At 45.8% G+C, this 20,382-nt stretch overlaps 1 protein-coding gene across 6 annotated transcripts in view; it reads right to left on the minus strand.

Annotated features, from left to right (window-relative positions):
• The window catches only part of LOC138516167 (malate synthase-like), a 494,080-nt gene that overhangs the window by 82,088 nt on the left and 391,610 nt on the right, over positions 1–20,382 (minus strand). For all 6 annotated transcript variants that reach the window (XM_069631088.1, XM_069631089.1, XM_069631087.1 and 3 more), the window contains one exon: positions 19,184–19,311. In XM_069631088.1, coding sequence (XP_069487189.1) covers positions 19,184–19,311 — 128 coding nt within the window. The remainder of the gene's footprint in view (positions 1–19,183; positions 19,312–20,382) is intronic.

The raw sequence follows: 20,382 nt of genomic DNA on the forward strand, positions 1-20,382 counted from the left end.
GAAGTGAATCATCATCCTCGCAGGAAAGCGAGAGGACGAAAGGGTACGTGTGGGCAATAGGAAATGAGATGGCAAAGGAACACAGCCCCATATTGACTCTCTAGGTTTACAACATGCCAACAGAGTTCCTTATCGATACCAGAGCAATTGTGAATGTCTTGAGTGATAAAGCATACAGTCGACTCCCACACCCACCTAAATTGAGACCCTTGCAGGTGGACATTTTCCCTTACGGCTCAACCACACTTTTGCCATGCAAGGGAACGTTTACAACAATCTGCGTGCACAAATCACAGATGGCCGCATCTACATGTACTCTCCACAGAAGCCAATAGTGGATGTATCTTAAGTTTTAAAACGACCATAGACATGGGACTTGTTCACATTCTGTACCGTATGATGGGTCACAAATAACTGCCCCCAGAAGGGGACATTACAAAAGTATTCCTGAACCTTTTCAAAGGGTTGGGCAAATTACAGAACTGCAAAGTAAGGCTTCATATTGACCCAGAAGTTAAACCTGTCACCCAACATTACAGGGGCATCCCCATAAATATACAAAAGCAAGTAGAGGAGAAAATAATACCTTCACATCATCGAGTCAGCGGTGGGACCCACCTGATGGGTCTCCACGATTGTACCAGTCCCCAAGAAATTGGTGGAAGGATCTTTCCGTCTCTGCGTAGATATGCACCGCCCCAACATGGCCATCCAGCGACAGCGACACCAAGCCCAGAGAATAACAGACATGATCCACCTCTTCAATGCAGCAACTGTATTCTCAAAACTTGATCTCAATGAGGGCTACCACCAGCTAGAGGTGACCCGGAAGTCCAGATATATCACCACCTTCGTGACCCACATGGGGCTATTTGCTACAAGCGCCTGAACTTTGGCATATCCTCGGCTGCTAAGATCTTCCAGGAAGAGTTCCACCAGGTAATCAAGCACATCCCAGGATGTCAGAACTACAGAGATGACATCCTAGTGTTTGGCAAGACAGCCTAGGAACACCACGACACACTACACAAGGTTGGCATGGCCCTAGAAGCAGCACATGTAACGCTCAACAAAGACAAATGCGAATTTGGCAAACAGACCCTCAAGTTCTTTGGACACATATTTTCAGACCAAGGAATGCCTCCGGACACAGACAAGGTCAAAGCCCTATAAGAGGCCCCCCCACCCACTGAACGTGTCGGACCTCAGGTCATTCCTGGGACTCGCAAGTTATTGTTCCCGCTATCTAGAAAAGTTTGCAACAGTGAGTACCCCAGTCCCATAGCTAACCAAAGACAATCAAGACTTTGTCTGGACACAGGAATGCGAGTCCGCTTTCGCAGAAATCCGTGCACGCACTGCCTCAGCCACCAACACAGCGTATTTCAGCTCTACCAAAGACACAGAGGTGACAATGGATCCCACACATTAAGAAAGTTGTGTCACATGCAAGCCGCAGTCTGACCACCAACGCGCAGAAATACTTGCAGTTGGAAAAGGAAAGCCTAGTGGTCGTCTGGGCTTGCGAACATTTGCACCTGTTCCTATTTGGGAATGCCTTTACAGTGGTCACCGACCACCAAGCCCTTATGATCTATGGTAACCCACAAGCATGGATGCCACAGCAAATTCATAGATGGGGACTTCGTCTCCGAGACTACAAATTCACCATCCAACATAGGCTGGGAAAGAACAAAAACCCAGCTGACTATCTCTCGCGCCAGCGTACAAGACCCCCACAACCCGAGCACTCAATCACAGATGCATACCTACAATACATCATCCACCAAATGAAGCCATTCTTGATAGCATGGCAGACGCTTCAACAGGAGTCAGTGGCTGGCCCAGTACTGGCGATTGTCATGCAGTGCATCAGGCAAGGAAAAATGAGATATGCAATAGTGAGGGCTGTTAAGACGGATTTCTCAACTCTGACCTGGTGGACAGAGGTTCAGAAGGCCAGCCTTGTTTCTTGGAACAGGGTAAACTTCTGGACAAGCCTGACCAATCAAGGTAGCTTGGTGGCGGTCAAGACTATGGGCCTCAGTACAAATCGCCCGGTATGGAAACAATGGTGGCAGTTAACCCACCGCCACCGTTGTTTCCATGACGGGCGATCATAACTCCTGCAGGCAGGAGGTGATGTTCCCGCCAGGTCTGACCTGGCGGGTTTAACACCGCCCACCTGCAGGTGGACGAGGAAACACCGGCAGCATTACGAGATGCTGCGGGTGTTTCCATGATCCCCATTCCCATCGAGTCCCATAGGACTCGATGGGAATGGGGATTAACACCATTCCGCCTCCGTGATTCCTGGAAAACCGGGGTTGTAATGCCCCAGTAATTCCGGGAATCACAGAGGCGGAATGGTAATACGAGTCCGGCGGTAACCAGGCAGTTTTACCGCCACGGTTACCGCCGGACTCGTAATGAGGCCCATTGTCTCAATAGGGGTGAGGGTGACTAAAGACCTCAATGAGCACACAGAGTAAAGGACACTTACAAATCACTCCCAGTCAGGTGTATATATATCAAAAATACAAATACATTTATTCCAAGGCTTTTGCAATTCAACACACAGTAAGAAAATCACAGCAATACTATTAGACCAATACAATCCTAACTATACACATATATACAAGACCAATGGGATCTAAAGGATGAATGCACCAAATGGGTCCACAACCTAAACAGGGAAGGAAGCAGGCAGGGCAAATAGTCGTTAGTCCCTTCTGCATCAAACACAATCCTAACTGAAAGGCAGTCAAATCCCCAAGAAGAATGGAGCCTATTTCTCAAATGTACTTGCAATGCTGGTGCACGCGGTAATGCAGATGGACAAAACGGGGTCTCTTCAAGAGTCTGTAGGAAGGTGGGTGAGGTGATGCAGAATAAGTTCCCACTATTCGTGGAGGGTCTTCCCAACAGGGCAGAGCAGGTTCCAGATTTCGGGAATAGTTTGCTAGTTTGCACGAACAGTGGAAAGGAGAGGGGCCCTCAGGGGCCACTCGTGCGAAAAAATGGATGGATGCGCTAGGGGCCACCAGTAAGGGTTGCAATTACTCACCGACCCCCAGCGTACTCCGGACCAAACTTCGGCAGTCAAGTCCACTTCAGTTGCAAGTTCAAATGCGGCAATCTTGCGGCTGTGCGGCTTTCAGCAACGAAGAAACAGCGCTGATTCCCTAATGGGACAGTGGTGATTTCCCCTCTCCTGGTGGATGGATCAGGCCAGTTCCACTGTAGCAGGCTTCAGGGCACAGATGACCACAGCTGTAATGAACTTGCAAAGTTCATCACCACGGCTGGACGACATGGTAACCACGTATAATCCGGTTCGGGCGCACTCTCTTTACTTCAGACCTGGGAATGGCAAGTGTACGAAATTTGGTGTGAGAGTGCTGTGAACATAGAGCTTGCGATGTACCAAGTTTCAAGGGCCTCCTCAAAACGGCAGCGGTATCAGGGCAAAACTACTGCGCAAGCTGGTCAGCCCACTGGTTGGCCCAGGGACGCTTCCGAAAAGGCTTACTTGCAGGTTTTGATGAAAGAGACGAGAATAGTTGGTCCCACTATTCCAATGGGTCGAAGCATCTTCGCAGACCTTCTAGGACGACCAGATGGAGACGGGTCCCACCGGACGATAGCGGGCGCAGGGTGCCAAACCTTCCAGCGGGTCACCAGCAGTTCTTCGACTCGGCTTCCTAGTTTCAGGATACTTGGATCCTATCTTTCGTTCAGTGAGAACTCCAGAGATCGACATGGTATGGGTGCTTGGAGCCTTCTCTTATCCAAATTCTCCTTCGCACCAAAACGAAGAGGACCCAATGGGTGATCCACTCACATACAGGCATACCATATGTGGACCAATCATGGACCACAGTGGTCCCGGGCATTCACAGCACACCAGACTCTCTGGCACCCAGGATGTGTATTGGAACTAGACGGTCCATCCCACATCCTGGGGGCATGCACACAAGGCATGCAGAAGCCTGCGAAAGCTTGGCGCTTTGTGGTAAAATGCATGCCGAAATAAGGACTGACCTGGGTTGGTGAAGGGTCAAGATGGCCAAAGGAAAGGACAAAGCACCTCGTGGCATGGCCATTTTGGAGCCAGGCCACCTAACGATGCCAAATGCAGTAATCGCGGTCTACCTGGCAAGAAAGGGTTACAAATATACAAAAAGATAAGCTACCACCAGCCCTGTCCAAGGCACATCTGCACTTCTCCTAAAAAATCCTTAAAGATAAACTAGGGCCTTTATAAATGAAAGGAAGACCCAAGTGCACTGTACTGTAAGGTACTTTGCACTTGCAACACGTTGCAGAAAAGTTGCAAAATTGACAAGGACTAAGGGAAACAAAGTCTCCCAGCACTAACTGTCTTTAAGGGCATGTCGGTTCCCCATAAGAAGTGAGCGAAAATCCCAGGGGAGTGCAGCAGAAGGCTGTGCTCCTCTGGTAAAGTCAGACTATGGTGTTTAAACAACGCATAACTTTGGGGGGGTACACAACTGGAGGGAAAATTAAACATGAAATGGAAATCTTTCCTAACAAGGGCCAGACATCTGGACCAAATGCTGCAGGGTGACATCAAAGCTGTGGCACTAGTCCATGACGAGCTCACCACCACCAAGGATCAAATCGTCATGAAAGGCTGCAGGATTGTTCTGCACAAGTCACTACGCCAGTAATTCATCAATCTGGCCCACGAGGGACACCGGGGGGTGGTCTCAACGAAGAAGCTGCTGCAGAAGAAAATCTAGTTCCCAGGTTTGGACAAACAGGTACTTGACACTTTAAAAAAGTGTGCCATTTGCAGCATATTAGGTACACACCCAAAACGCTGTTGATGTCTCCACTTCCAAGCGGGGTATGGGAAGAACTGGCAATGGACTTCTTTGGACCCCTTCGGGATGGCACCTACGCTTTAGTCATGATTAATGAATATTCAAGATACCCGCAGGTACAAATGGTGCCGTCAACAGCAGCAACTGCAGTCATCCCGGTCCTGTAACGAACACTTACGGCTGAATACTTACGGTGTCCCCCAAGTCATCAAGTTCAACACTGGACCACCCTTCACCAACGCAGACTTTATTTGCCCAATACATGGGGTTTAATAATCGGAAAATCAAGTCCCTCTGGCCCAAAGCCAACAGCATGGTTGAGCGCTTCATGGGAAACCTCAAGAGGGCGCTACAGGTAGCTCAGCTGTCCCACAAACCTTTCGAACAGTCATTACACCATCTCATGCGTGATTACCGCCACACCCCCCACAGCACCACTGGCAAGTGCCCAGCTAATCTCTTGTTTGTGCGCCAGTTACAGACGCGACTGCCACAGGGACCCCCAGAGGGAAACACCATATCAGAGGACGATGAGGTCCAAACCAGAGATGCAGAAGAAAAGCGCAAAATGAAAATTACAGCGGATGAGCAGAGCACGGCTCGAGAACAGAGCTTTGAGGAAGGTGATGAAGTAATACGACGTCAGACTCAAAGAAGGAAAGAGGACTCCCGATTTGTACCTGGTCCTCTCACCGCCACGAGAGTGAAAGGCACAATGGTCACTGCAGCAGATGGCAAAGGTTGAGGAGTCACGAGGAATGTGTCATATTTCAAAGAATATCGTCGTGATGTTACATCTTGGGAAGCCTTGTGGGAAGACCCTGAGGACCCTGATGACACATACATCAGGGAAGACTCTGATGACTCATACACGGAGGACGAGGAAGCCTCGGGCGGGGAAACCTCAGGAGACGATGGCAGGGGAGCGTCAGACAGATCCTCTCATCAGAGCCCCGAGCCGACTAGAGAAGGCCACCCAATCAGAGGTATGACTAAACCCAGAAGACTCATTGAAGAGATGGGCTAGCTTCTAACTAAGTATTTAATAGGGGGGAAGGTTGTCACATTTATGTTCAATCCACATCGTTATGTGGATGCTGTGGGTAGGGTTGAGGTGGGACATGGGAAGGGAAAAAGATGTGATGGGGACCGGAAGGGGTTAGTTAATAAAGACAGAGTTGAGACCGGTTGCTACCGTCTGTGCCTCCTGTTTATTGCTGAGCATGCAGCACAATGGGAATACTGTATCCGCGCCGCAGAAGAGTGAGTTCACTCTATAACAATGGCCACCATAAATTCAGAAAGGAAGCCCCTAAAAAGTAGGAGAACACTTTCTACTTTGAAGGCAGCTACTGAGAGAGAGCAATCAGGTTAGTTAGGAGACTTGTGGGGAAAAGGAGTCACGAAAGGATCCAGGAACAGGATAGCATAGAGAAAGCCAGGCAGTGTTCGGGACACTTTAATGGCTTGTATTGGAGCAGTGTCATTGGTTATTGCTCACCTCACATTCAGACCATCTGATTGGATGAAACACACCTCCCAGGTGCTAATAATGGATATTGTCTGTCTTGTTTTTTGGTCGCAATAAAGAGTGAATAAATGTATTACCCCTGGTTTTAAGATTACACCTGCAGCCGTAAGTAGTGCATTGGCTTGCTCTAACAGAAAGTTTCATAATTCTTGCAGGATTTAAACTAGGACTCACCAGTTCTATGCTGTACATTTTTAAATACCAGACATTTCAGAAGTTCTGTGGTTCAGTATTCGTAGTCTATTTATTTTATTTTAGACTGTTTACGCCTAATTGCTGTAAAATTAATAGTGGTACAATAAAAATGTTGAAACAAACTGAATAATAAAATGGGTTACAACAGAAAAGAAGGTGGGACTTTAAGCAAGACAGAGATAAGGGCGGATGGGTAGAGGAGCGAATGGAGCGAGGAACAGCATTCTGGTGTTTAGGAATGAGAAAGAGTGAAAGCGGGGCTGAGCACCGGGTGGTTTGCTGTGGCGAGCAGGAAGAGCGATAGAGAGTAGAGGGGGCGAGATGGAGAGTAGAAATAGATAAGTGAAGAAAGATAGGGCAGAGAAAGGCCAGGAAGGCATTTAAAAACCAACCAAAGAAGATGGAAAATAAGATAGGATTCAAGGGAAAGCCAGGATAAAGAAGGGAAAAGGAGATTGAGAAGCGAGAGGGCAACATAAGATCTCACACATTCAGAGGCTATAGATGGAAGGAAGGTGAGATAGATGGCAAGCAACAAGGCCAATGAGCAGGAAGGAGCAGTAGAGGAGATGAGAAAAGACACATGTTAAGATAAGAATTTTTGTGGCAGTAAGGGAAAGTAAAGGACACATTTTGTGGATTGTAAATAGTTGAAATCAGCATTTGAAATAGAAGTCATGTGAGCGTTGACGTATTTACAACAAAGCCGACTAGACCCAGGTATAGGGTGGCATATTGCCAGAAGAGCAGCTATTTATTGCAGTTTATTTTAACTTTACTGCTTGTCATTTTCTTTTTTATATAAAGCCAATTTTGTTTCATCAAGTCTGGCTGATCCACAACACTGCGATTCATTTAGAGCTGTTACCAGTCATTCCACTCTGACTGCTAAAGTCTTTGATGGCCAAACTTGTATGTATGCTTGATATTTGCAAAAGCTTTATTGTTAGGGTGTCTTTTGTTTAAAAAGAAAAAAGGAAACACGTACCAAACCCAGCATGCTTTAGGTATTTAGTGATTCAGTCATACAACTCTCACAGGCATATATGACAGATATAAAGATATTTGGTCATTCTTATCTTCCCAAAATGGTGCCACTTCACATTATCTTTGGAGTTATTTCGAATCAATACACACATACACTGTGTTAAGCAATTACTTTTATATTCAAATACACAACATGCATGTTTTAAACCGATGCAAAAATTAGAGTAAAGGTTAAAAATGATGCATCATTTTACAATATTAAACGCATGCCTATGCTGAAGTCAAGCACAGAGTTCGCACAGGTGGCACTAAAATGATGTTCAGAAGCAAGCACTCATTTCCCTCCCCGACCCCACATTTCGGAGGTCTGAGGCCAACCAAAAGGTGCAAGCATGAAATAGATCATAGAGAAGTTAAAATGGCAAAGAGTAAATCTGCATGCGCAAGTGCATCAAGAAACCTGGATACCCAACGCCATAAAGAGGGGAAAACAAAAAGGAACACACTGTTTCACAGCTGTAAAGGTATCACTTAAAGATATCCATTCAGCCATCTTTACAGAAGCTGCTCAGTGATAAGGAGGCAAATGGCATCCCTGCTGTTGATGACATTCTGCTGCACGCTCAGTACTAGCAGGAGAACCAAAGTATTTCACACAATGCATAACTGTGATGCTTATAAGTAATTGTTACATTAATTATATTTTAAAACAAGGTAGGACTTTTACTGTGAAACAGTACTTCAAACGACAGTAGGACACCTATATATGTATATATACCCACAGATCTTAAAATGTTCCTATGTATTGTACAGTCCAACCAACCAGAGTTAACAAACATTTTAAATTAACGTAAACGCAAGCTGGCAAGACCCATAGCCTAAACCACACTCAATAAAGTGATATTGTGCTGGAAGTCCCGATACAGTGCTCAATTTTACTCTTGGAGTTTGGGGTATTTTGAACAATTGCACAAACAGCAATGATGTAAACAGTATGTACCACTTCATTTGTTATAAAAGGTGCCTGCATTGTACAGCCACGCGGAATGCTGTTGCTTCTCGCACATGAATGGTCAGGGTCGCCCTTGTCCATTACTCCACTGTGAGAATGCACCGCCAAAGATTACAAGAACCTTCGCCAACTGTCTTTACTCTGCAGAGGTGTCTATGCCCAGGCAGAGTTTACAAGTTTCACTTGAGATGTTGCCATATTTTAATGGTGCTCCTGCCCAGGGGATTGGAGTTACATCGGCTGCAGCAGGTCACTTGCCTTTTTAAGAAGGGGGTTGAATTCTTTTTATTGAACATTTTTATAAGATGTGCCCGCACCACTTGCATATATTTCATATGTAAACTTCACCGTTTGACACGATTGGATGTAGAAATGTAGTTATGTTGCATTAATATTACAGACCAGTCTAAGTGCTTCTCAGAGTGGTGGCAGGCAATTTGGGTGAGAAAACAGATATTAGCATTGAAACCAAAATTCCTCATTCCAACCTTCTCTCACTTGTGGCCAGTTAGCAGACAGCTTATGTTCTTATCACTTCCTTTAAAAGATTGTTGTCAGACATAACTGAAAGTAGACAATTAGAAATAACAATTATCTCTAGTGAACTCAACTGTAGAACACATTGCCTTCTCCAAATCTTGGGTATCAGAGATCTGAAAACACTTTTTCAACCAACATAACATAGAAGATGTCAAGCTTGAACAGAGAGGAAGCAATAACCTTCTAATCCCTGCAACCTTTATAATGTTATGAAGCCAAAATGGGGCACAAAATCGGGGTGAAGGGGCATAGGTTGGGTAACGCTGACAGGGTTTGTTGAAAGGGCGGAATCTCGTGACTGTGCAGAGTCTGGCAGGGGTGAATTAAAGGTGGGGGGGGTGCATGCACTTATTTGGGCCTAGGGCAGCAGAAAGCCTAAATAAGCCACTGCACGTGAGAAGAAAAGGTGAGAGAAGAGTCTAGGAGTGCTTCAAGATCCCAAGCAGTATTGAGAAGGGAAGAACAGGACGGAAGGAAAGAGGAAGGGAAGACGGATGGAAAGAAAATAACTTCAGTTTTAAAGGGATTCAGAGGTTAACAGGCATCAATTAGGATGCAAGTAGGTTTATACTCTGTGCAGCATCTTGACAGCAATGGGAAAGAAGACTGTTATCTATTTGCTGCCACGTTGCATGCTCACAGACCCCTCAGGTGTAGGAGCTAAGAGGACAGAGTTATTGTAGCTTCAACCCAGACCTGCAGCAGAGTAAGCAATGCACTGTCCCATTTACCAAACAGACACGAGTATGCATTCTATGGTCACACTGGTGGTAAGAACTGTTCTCTGCCTGAACAATACAGCACACCACAGGTCAGTACTCTTCCAATGGAACTAGCACAGTCTGTACTCGTGCTCCACCCTGCCTTATTTTGCACCATTATCCGTAACCCTGCAGGATTTGTTATCAGCTTTCCAAAACTGGGCGCTTTGGCTGCTGCTCGATCAAACTTGCCCTGTGAAACTAATTGGTGGCGAACGAATCAGCATCGGGCGCCATGATCTGTAGGCATATTACCCAAAGGAGAATCCTTGTGCTGCTCGCTGGAGCACAAATGCACGAAAAATGTCACCCCAGAAATCACAGATGTCTACTTAATACAGTTTGGAAATAAAACGTAGTTACTGGTTCTACAAAAAAACAAGCATTTGTCTCAAAAGCAACTGGCTCATGAAGAACAGAAAGAAGTGATCCAAATTGTTAACGAGATTAAACGGAAGTCGCAGCATCATTTGTGGAACATAAGACAAGCCATGTGCAATGAGATGAACAGCTTCCAGGCATTTCATGGGGCAATCAGCCAGGCGGAAGAGATGTCTCCTCCCCATATCTATGGGTAGAGGTTGTGAAAGTAAAACGAAATGAATCTCTTGATCCGAGGAGCCCTTCAGTGTTTCTGCAGCCAGCAAGAGTGCTTTCAGCTAGGCACTCTCACGCTGTGCATATACTCCCTGCGGACTAAGCGTGTCTGCTAAGATGCCTAAAACGGGTCATTGTGCGACCTCTGGTATAAAGCCTACTCTGGAGGCGACCTTGACCTTTTCGGCTTGTTCAGCGTCTCTGTTGCCACTTCAGCTAAGTTCCTGGAAGAGGCAGTGATGGGGCAGCGCATTAACGTTTTTACATCTGCAAATTGGTTAGATGGGCATTAGCAAGGCCTTCTTCCAGTGAGCTGTCGCTGTATTGGAGGATCTTGCAGGGCACCGGACGGTGATTCACTTGTTGGCAGCATTAGACACTCTGTTATCTTGCACTTTCACTGCTGGGGCTGGCATTGTGCAGTAGCCCTATTGCCCATACCTGCACCTTGCATTTCATTACATGCAGTGTCCCGCATGGCTCATCTCTTTCTGTATTATTGTTTAATAATTACATTTTTGTTGCAGACGACCAGTGCCTGGAGACCTTCGGGTGGGTGCGTACTTTGAGTTATTAAAAAACATTACATTATCAAAAACGTCCACTTAGCTACCTGTAAGGAACACATTCAAAACTGGAGGACACCACACCACCAGAACTCATCACCTTCAAAATCAGAATACTTGCTGTTATCTTCCTCTTCCTTGCTGTTACCCATCCAAAAGTGGATGGGTGCACACGCCTCTGCTGCAAAGACTTTCATCCTGGCAGAGTCTGATCGATAATGGACTGCTGAATGCGGCTAATCTTATCAGAAAAAAAGACATTGAAAGCCTCACATTGTGCCTGAGAATCAGGCGTTTGGTCTTTCTTCATTGGAGAACGGGAGGAGAGTTCTTTGAAAAGCTCCTGAGAGGAACAAGTTGCCTCGTAATACGATTAGCATAAAACATTTATTTTTCCAGAACAAGCATCTTATGGTAGTGTGATACTGCATGTTTGTAAGCTAAATGAGCTTACGGGTCATAATTGACCAGCCATCTCCGCTCCATGCAATGGCACCCTTGTTTCCAGGCTTGCAAGTTGTCAGTGTACCAAGGCGGGGAGGGCTTTGACTGACCAAACCGAGGCTCTATTGGTGCCAAGGCATCAGTTACTTTAGTCACTGCCTTGAGAAGAGCAGTACAGGGCTCTTGTCTATCCACCATTATAAAGTAGTTAATAGCTTCCTCCAAATGGTCTGCCATTAGCGAGGGGTCCACTTCGCTCCAGAACCGTCAGGTCTGGAAACAGTGAGAAGCCTTCGCTAGGCAGACTCAAGTTGTCACAATAAATGGTAGCAAGAAATGGCCTGATCATAATACTGTGAGGGGAGCAAAGGTAGCCGTAAGTTTTTTTCAGAAAAAATAGGATCAAGGGTATTTCCACTACGGTGAGTAGGAAGGGAGTTGCGAAAACTGAACAAAGAGTTGGTCAGACTTGCCACCAGATATTTTGCATATAGGTCACAGGGGTCATTGGGATGAAGATTGAAATCCCCCAACAAAACCAGATCAGGGTGTTTCAGTACAAGTCAGCAATGATCTGAGAGAAGGTTGTCACAAAGCTAGCTATTCTTCGTGAGGGTGCTCGATATACCAGTACAAGATGTATGGACACATTAAGAGCCACTTGTGCCCTTACCATTGCAACTTCACATGGCAAGGAATGTTCGATGGAAATATGCAGGCACTTAAGGGAAGTGCAATGCATTCACGCCAGGCCACCCCCCGTCCAGGAGGGGGTCTATCACAGCGGATTGTAGTATAGGAATCGGGTAACATTTGGCAAACATCCGGATCAGAGTTTGCAGATAACCGCGTCTCAGTCACGCGTAGCAGATTAGGGACCATTTGCTGGAGTATATGGTGAATATCATAATAGTGTGCGCCAGCTGACCTAACCTTACAGAGAAGGGTTCTATGTTCATTCTTTTACCTGTTTACCCAGCAATTTCTGCCGAAAACGTTTTATTGAAACAAATCATCGAATTGATATTTTATTTTTGGGGGGTCCCCCCAAACCCTCTGCCCTATTATTTATCCCTATCCACCACTCCACCGTACCCCTTATATACCCTCCTCTCTGACCCCCCATATTTTCTGTTTTTTTTTGGCAAAACATTTTCTGCAAAACATTTTCGGCAAAAATTGCTGTGAAAAAAACAAGGGATGAATGAACGTTGTACCAATAGAAGTCCCTTAAGCTCCTGGTAGCCCTCAACAGTTTATTTTCCTTACAGAGGCAGGGTTGATGCAAAACAAATGGGATTTATTCTGCAAACTTTATCCAGAGGAATACGTCATGAATATTGTGTGAGGCACAGTATGAACGGCGACGTCACGAGAGTCTTAAATGCCACTAGTTCTTTCAAAAAGAGACTATGGCAATGAAAATCACATGGCCTTGATGCTTGAACAAGTCCAGGCACCTGAGTTTTTTTTTATCACAGTACCCCAGACCTGCTCTTGCTTCACTAAATCCCAGTAGAAAATGTCTTGTGTATTTAAAATCGTCGCATAATATGCAAAGCTGTCTTTCTCACCAATTACAAGTACTTTGCTAACAAACATACACTGTAGTGATGTTCCCAGGATTGCCACAAAGCCAGTGTAAGGATTTCCGGGTACCACGTATGTGTGCCCCCCCCCCCTCTCTGCCACCAAACCAATGAAATGAAGGGATGGACTACTTCTAGAACATTTCAACAGCAATAGGTTTGAGAAGTGAGATCCCCACAAACTCCACAGCCGCACTCCGCCCACGAGCAATCCAAACCACCAAACAAACACACCTGCTATTTAAGGGAATGTTCAGTGCAGTGAACAGAAGTGCAAGTTTCAACTAACTTTTATTTTAAAACTAAACCATTCCGGAACGGTTTCTTTTAAAAATAAAAGTATAGGAGCAGGAAAACCTTTTTTTAAAGTAGAGGAGCACCGCTGCCAACCACTCGCGCCCACTTCGACGACTGCTTGCAGGTAAGATTTGAAACATGGGTCGAGGATAAACACCCTTAAAAGATCTTTTCACCTTTGTTGGCCCATTTTCAACTCATAGTGTTCTCTAGGAGACACCTCTGTGTGCTGACTGGACCATGAAATGCCTGACATTACTCTGTTATTGAATGCACAGTCACTCTTTTGCACGACCTGATTGAAGTGGGTGTTGAGACCCAATTTGAAACCATGTGTAAGGGCAGAATTCTATTTTGGGGGGTTTTACAGTCTCATTTTATGGGACCCGTAATCTTTTTGTATTTTGCCCTTTATTTTTGGGGTTTTATAAATGTATTTTAGTGGTTCGAGGGACTTCTACTGAAGCCCTCTGCCACTACATCCCTTTTTTTACTCCTTAAGAGTATATGGTGCTGGGTCACCATAATGCTCACAGGCCCTGTGGTGCTTCTTAAGGACCCCCTTTGTGCTCTGTGGTGATTATATCTCCTTGCGTTGCTTTCAGGGGATAGGCGGGTGGCAGCTAATATTTACTTTTGGCTTCATCAGGGGTGCAAGTCACATTAGTAGACCAATGTACCTTTATGGCAGCCAAAGGAGTACTAATAGGTCATGCTCTCTGCCATTTTGTTTATGGGCTTCCTTTGTTCAGGTAAATCAAGAGGCAGTCCTAAAATGGATGTTGTGCACATGTGGACTCTGTATGAGTCTAAGATGTCACCCTATACACTGGTTTGAGCTGGTCTAGACCGACTCCTGGCCCTGGGCATGCCACTAAACGTCCATTGGCAGTGAGTCCGGCTGTTTTGTTGGTTTTGGAGCCAACCTAATTGGTTGGCCGTGAAAACCTTTGTTTTAAACACCATGATGAGATTAGTGGGTTGGCAGCAGCTAGCACCTGTGAGTGGAACTACACAGAGGGGAAACCCTGTTTCTACAGTCAGTTCTGCTGGATTTGTGTAAGGAGAGCCGGTGTGCTTAACTTCTGGACAACTTTCATGCCAAAAACTGTTGTAGCCTGTAGCCAATTTTGAGTCTGGCCATTCTGGCGGGACTGGTGTCTTTTGGCTGTGCCACAGTTGTATTTTTGAGTGCCGGGGTCCTCCTCAATCTATTGGTGGCCCTCCTCGTTGGCTGAGGCAAGCCTTCCACTCTGGGTCCATTTTCCAGGCAATTTTACAACAGCATTTGCTGTTTACCACAAGGGTCTCCCTCCTTGGGTTGGAATCTGCCATCACTGAAAAGGATGTTGAGACCCCAATGTCCAACGCCCAACCAAATGTGCTTCTCTGGGCTGTCCTGAGTCTTTACCACCATTCTCCGGCTCCATGGGTAGTTGTTACTGGTTTTTGCTTGTGTGCCATCCATGTTTGCCTGCTGAGCTCCTGGGGTCTGCTATGTGCATTTTCCTCTGTCCTCCTAGAGCAATCTGTGTCGCGGATTCCACTTCTGGATGGTGGTCCCCGTCCTGTGAAGCATGATTTCTTTTTATTTTGGTCCATCTGAGTCATTGCTTGCACCAGGGTCCAAGTCCTAGGATTTGACCGGATCCTTCATTCGCCTTGTTAAAAGAAGCACTTACTTGCTTTCCTGGAATGGTGTTTTCTAGGAACCAACATTTGTAAGTACTTACCTCCAAGCCCTGGGTTGGCAGATTTTTCAAGACGCTCACCCTCCAGGGTCCCTGTGGTCCCTCGTAGTCGTGTTCTGCAGGGCCCCTTCATAAACCTTTCTCTTGGGTTTACTTTAGGGGCCGAATCCGGCTCTGCATCTCTGCTCCAGGGGCTTTTTGGTCTCAAGCCCCCAGTTGGATCGCTTCTTCTCCACTGGTGCCTGCTAGGGTGCTTTTTTCTTGGATGCCTGTGCAGAGGAAATTAAACGTACCTGGCTTCTCATCATAAACAGAGGCCAGCCTACAGATATGGCCCAGTTGTTTCCTATGGGGTACTTTTCTCGACATTGGAACTCACACAGGTGATACATACTGCAAGGTACTTACCTGGGCTGTGCCCTTTTCTTAGGTTGCCCCTAAGATCCTTGGAGTTCTCAACAAAGCCATGGAATTTTAGTGACTATCCCTGGTTTATTAGGAATGTTTAAATCTTTGTATATGCTCCTGCCGAGGATATGAATTGTATCATTGGGTGTTGCTACTGTTTCCCTCCTTGTAGTATAAAAGGCCCTTCTGGGCATGGCGTCGGGGGTATTTCTAAAACTTTGGTAGCCCTCCGGCTCTGTTGGACATTGTGCTCCCCTGTCCACTCCTTCTAAGTGCTATAAATCCATGATACTCATATGTATTATGTATCCTACTTGTTTTTAGAGTATAGTAGGAAACATGTACATATGTTCTGTGCAGTACCTTTGTATCCTGAACATTATGGCAATTACTGTGTGTAGTACTTTCTAGGAGGTTACTCTTTAACTTACATGTGGATTTCTATATGTACTGTGTGTGCCACCAGACATGAACTTACTATTTAATCGGGTGAGTTAGGCCTTAACTGGCAATTTACTGTTTTTATACCCACACTATGCTCTGCTATGTGGTATGTTTCACCTGAGCACTTAATTTCCATAACATAGAAATTATATGTGTGACCTTGTGTTAGGAAAGATTTCATCAATGTGTAATTTTTCCTCCATTTGTGGACCCCCCAACGTTTTGCTTTTGTTTGGCTATCCTTTCCCTTGTCAGTCGAGCACAGCCTTCAGCTGCACTCCCCTTGGCTTTTGCTCATTTGTTAGGGGGAAACTGACACATCCTTCTGACTGTCACTACTCGGAAACTATGTTTCCCTTAGTTTTCGACTATGTTGCTATTTCTTGGTAACTTTTTAACAGTGCACAATCTACCCTCCAGTACTGTGCGCTGGGGTCCTTTTTGTTTTATGGCCCTAGACACCCTCAAAGGATTTTTTGGTGATTGTACAAGTGTGCCTAGAATAAACTGGTAGCAGCAGTTACTTTTTATATGTTTTTTACAGGATCACATCACGTTTACCGCGTTTGGTTCAAGACTGTGGCCACGTCCGAAAATGGCTGAGCCACAAAGCCTTTTGTTCTGTCCTACGGCCATTTTGTCCCTTGCCTTCCCCCAGGTTGAGTGACCTGGGTTTTCCTTATTTGGGCATGCAGCCTCCCCCGAAAACCAATCTCTTTCGCAGGCTTCTGCATGTCACGTGTGTGTGCCCAGGAAGTGGGTTAGGACTGTCTGGTCTCAATTCACACAACTGGTGCCAGGATGGCTGGTGTGCCTGAATGACTGGGACCACTGCGGGCTGCGATTGGTCCACGACTTGGATACCTGCATGAGAGCAGATCTTTGATTGAAAGTCCTTGATTTTGATGAAAAGCTAATCTTGGATAAGAGAAGGGGGTCTGCATCCATCCCAGGTCGATCACCTGACTACAGAAGGAGCCAAGTATCCTGCAATGAAGAAACAGACTTGTGAAACCGCCGGAGATGCAATGAAAGGTTTGGCACCCTGAGTCCTCTGCTGTCCTGTCGAACCCCTGTTTTCTTCATCAATTAAGAAGGCCTGCAAGTGGGCTTCACCCCTTTGGAGTAGTGGGACCAACTACCCTGGGCACCCCATACTTACGCACTGAAGGAACCCTTTCTGAAGTGTTCCTGGGCCGTACAGTGAACTGTCCCGCTCTACGTCGGGGTGTCCCGCAGAATTGCTGTTGTCTCCAGTTGAAATGTGAGACTTGGAACATTGCTTGCTTGTGGTCCCGTGCCCTCTCCCGTCAAATTCGTAGTCGTAGGCCTACCTCCTCTGGGCCCCAAATTAAGAGAGTACGTAACGCCACAAACATCTGTGATTCCCGCGTCAGTGTCCTGTTGGTGACGGTTTCTGTAGGTGCCCCACTGACCTGCCCTCCTGTGCCCTGAAGCCTACTGCACCGGAACTTTCTTTGTATCTCCTTCAGAAGCTGAAAAAAGGGCACTGTCCTGTCAAGGATGTTTGTCCTATCCCGCAGCCGCTGAGAGCCGGAGCACCATGAAACTGCAGGACTTGAACCTACTAGAGACTGTGACTAAACTGGCAAAGTTTGGTCCAGACTGTGCCGAGGGTCGGTGAGGACTTGCATCACTTACCGGTACCCCCCTGGCACAACAATCTTTTATCCCTGAAAAGATACATGCTTTTGGTTGGGTTAGCCTAGCAGACCCTTCTTGAATAGCAGGAAGCAATTCTTCATCACCTGAAGCCCATTCCTCACTCTCTACAGCTCCCTCAAGAAGACCCACTTTTTGTTCTACTTGCACGAACATGAGTTTTTACGCACAACTGTACTGTTGAGCACAAAGCTCCCCACTTCGTAGGGCTGGACTGCAAAGGTTAGGGAACGACTCCCAAGAATTGTCAAATGCTCACAGTGTATTAACTCACCTTTCTTCTTACAGGTTGTGGCTGTGTTTTACTCCTTTGTCGCATTAGAAAATGTACTGTATTTATATTATTTAATATACCAATTGTGTGGTAATTGTTTTTACATGACTGAAGTTTACTTGTGTCAATTGATCCAGCTGACAATAAATGTATATATATTTTTTATGTACACTTGTCTAAGAGTAATCTGTGGTTCGTTATTGTGTGTGCTCATTGTGGGCTTCTGATCCCTGTCACCCCTCCCGAGACTTAGGGACTGATCACGACTTTGGCGGTAACGCCGGCGGTATTAGCCCTACTACCGAACTCCCCGGGGCTAATAGTGCCGGATCACGAGTTCGGCAGTAATGTAATTCCCCATTGAGCCCATTCGGGAATGTCCCATTCCCCATTTGGCTCAATGGGGAAAATTCACGCTCTTACTGCTGGCGGATTTCCCACTGGCGGTAATAGCGTGAATTTTCAGTGGATTTCCCCCCAGCTCACAACTAGTGTGAAATCCGCAGAAGTCCTGATTTGGCGGACCCTTAAATCCAGCGGTAATAGCGCGACCGCCGGATTTAAGGGTTACCGCCAAAGTCGTGATGAGGCCCTTAGTCTTGACCGCCTGTATTGGTCTGGCTTGGTTCCCCTGTTCCACTAAAGTAGGGTGGCCTTCTAAACCTCTGCCCACCAGGTTACAATTTAGAAATCCATCTTAACACCTTGTATTGAAAGTGTATGTTTTTCAGTATACATCTGTGGTGTGTTCTTTTGCGGTGACTATTGGGAATAAGTGTACCTCCCTGCTAGCCTTCCTCCCTCATGAGATTAGGCCTGACTGCTCTGCTCCGCTTACCATTGAAAAGTCTGATCTTTCCTTGAGGGTGACGCACTGTTTTCCCATTAGGTTTGATGGTTACACAGCCTTCAATGGAGGGTTGTGCAAAAATCTCCCGATCAGAGCTACAGTCACAGAATAACCAAATGTATATCGGACACAGAGGCAGTTTTTTCGTACTGGTCCCCATTACCATACACTGCACTGCACATGCCTTTGTTCTGTTTCTGCCACCCACCTGCCTATAAGCAAGTGAGGCTGAATCATCAAGAGCCTAGAAACCTGATAAAGCACTATCTGCAGAGAATGGAGGAGGCTTTGCCATCTCCTCAGCCAATCTTGTGTAGCTACCTCAACACAACTCCTTGTTCCCAGTTAGACATCCCTGACATTGGATTAGAACTCCAGTCGCCTGCATGGCACTGCTATGAGCACACACAATGTATACAATCACAGCTTTCCACAAAGCGATAGGTAAGTGATTTGGCACTTACCTGTCTGAGACACAGTGCAGATCTTGTAGCTCTTTCTCTACTTCCTTAACCAAGCGCTTGACAAGGCTCCTCGTGACTGCGCTGTTATCATCTTCGAGTTTAGCTCCGTGACGTATCCACTGCCAAACCTGTAATTGTAAAAATAAAAAGCATGACATGTTTAGTATTTCCTTAGGCACAGAATATATCTGATTTCTAAAATGTTTCAACTTTCCTTTTGCAGGAAAGAAAGATTTTTCAAATGAAACGTCCAATCTTTTCTCACTGCAAAGTTGCTACCCTGTCTGTTGGTATAGGTGTAGGTCTGGCAAAACTAGACTCATCCTCTTTTGAATATCAGCAGTGATTTTATTTTTATACATCTTTTTATTAAACTTTTCTTCTTCTAAACGAGCATATCCAAAATACATTGTCAAAATCAGTATAAATAGTTGTGCAATGCTCCATGTCCCGCCACGCCCACCCCCCCTTCCACTGATATATCGCTTCTAAACTCGGTGTTGGCGTGTAATGTTTCCCTCCATGTCTCCTCCATTTGGCATTTACTGATTTGGGACTATTGGACATTTTTCATAGTCTAACAAGGTTATAGATTTTAAGTTTGCCTGGCGTGCGAGTCTCCATTTGGATGTATTCATATAGGTAAGGAATGTGTCCCAGGTCGTTTTACATTTGTGAGCTTAATCCAGCTGTAAGTGGCTATGATTTCTCATAGTTTTCATTCAAATACATACCGAGGGGCCATGCTGCTTTCCCCAGAACACTACAACAGACACATTAGCTGCTAGAATCAGTTTTGAAATAAGAGTCTTAGTTCAAGCATCCATCTTCATGCGATATCCCCAAATTAGTATGAAGTGGGTCATGAACATACGTACCCCCATTCACTTATTTAATTAGCAATCTCATTTACAGCCAGAACGATCTGAGTTTAGGGCACTCACTCGTGGTATGGCTTAGGGTTCCCTTTTCGTCGCATCCGCAACAGCATCGGTCCCCTTTCTCAGGTAACTTAGCATGTAATTATCTGGTCTGTAGTACCATCTTCGTACAATCTTAACTTGCATTTCTGTGTGGAGTGTACAGACAGAATTTGTTCATATTCTCCCCTATTTATTTTGTCCCACATGTTATATGTAACCATGCACTTCAAGTCTTCTTGCCATGTTGTTCTGATCGGCCCACGCCTCAACATGACT

This window comes from Ambystoma mexicanum, chromosome 6q (assembly GCF_040938575.1).
Source record: "Ambystoma mexicanum isolate Mex_15411 chromosome 6q, UKY_AmexF1_1, whole genome shotgun sequence".
NCBI classification, from domain to species: domain Eukaryota; kingdom Metazoa; phylum Chordata; class Amphibia; order Caudata; family Ambystomatidae; genus Ambystoma; species Ambystoma mexicanum.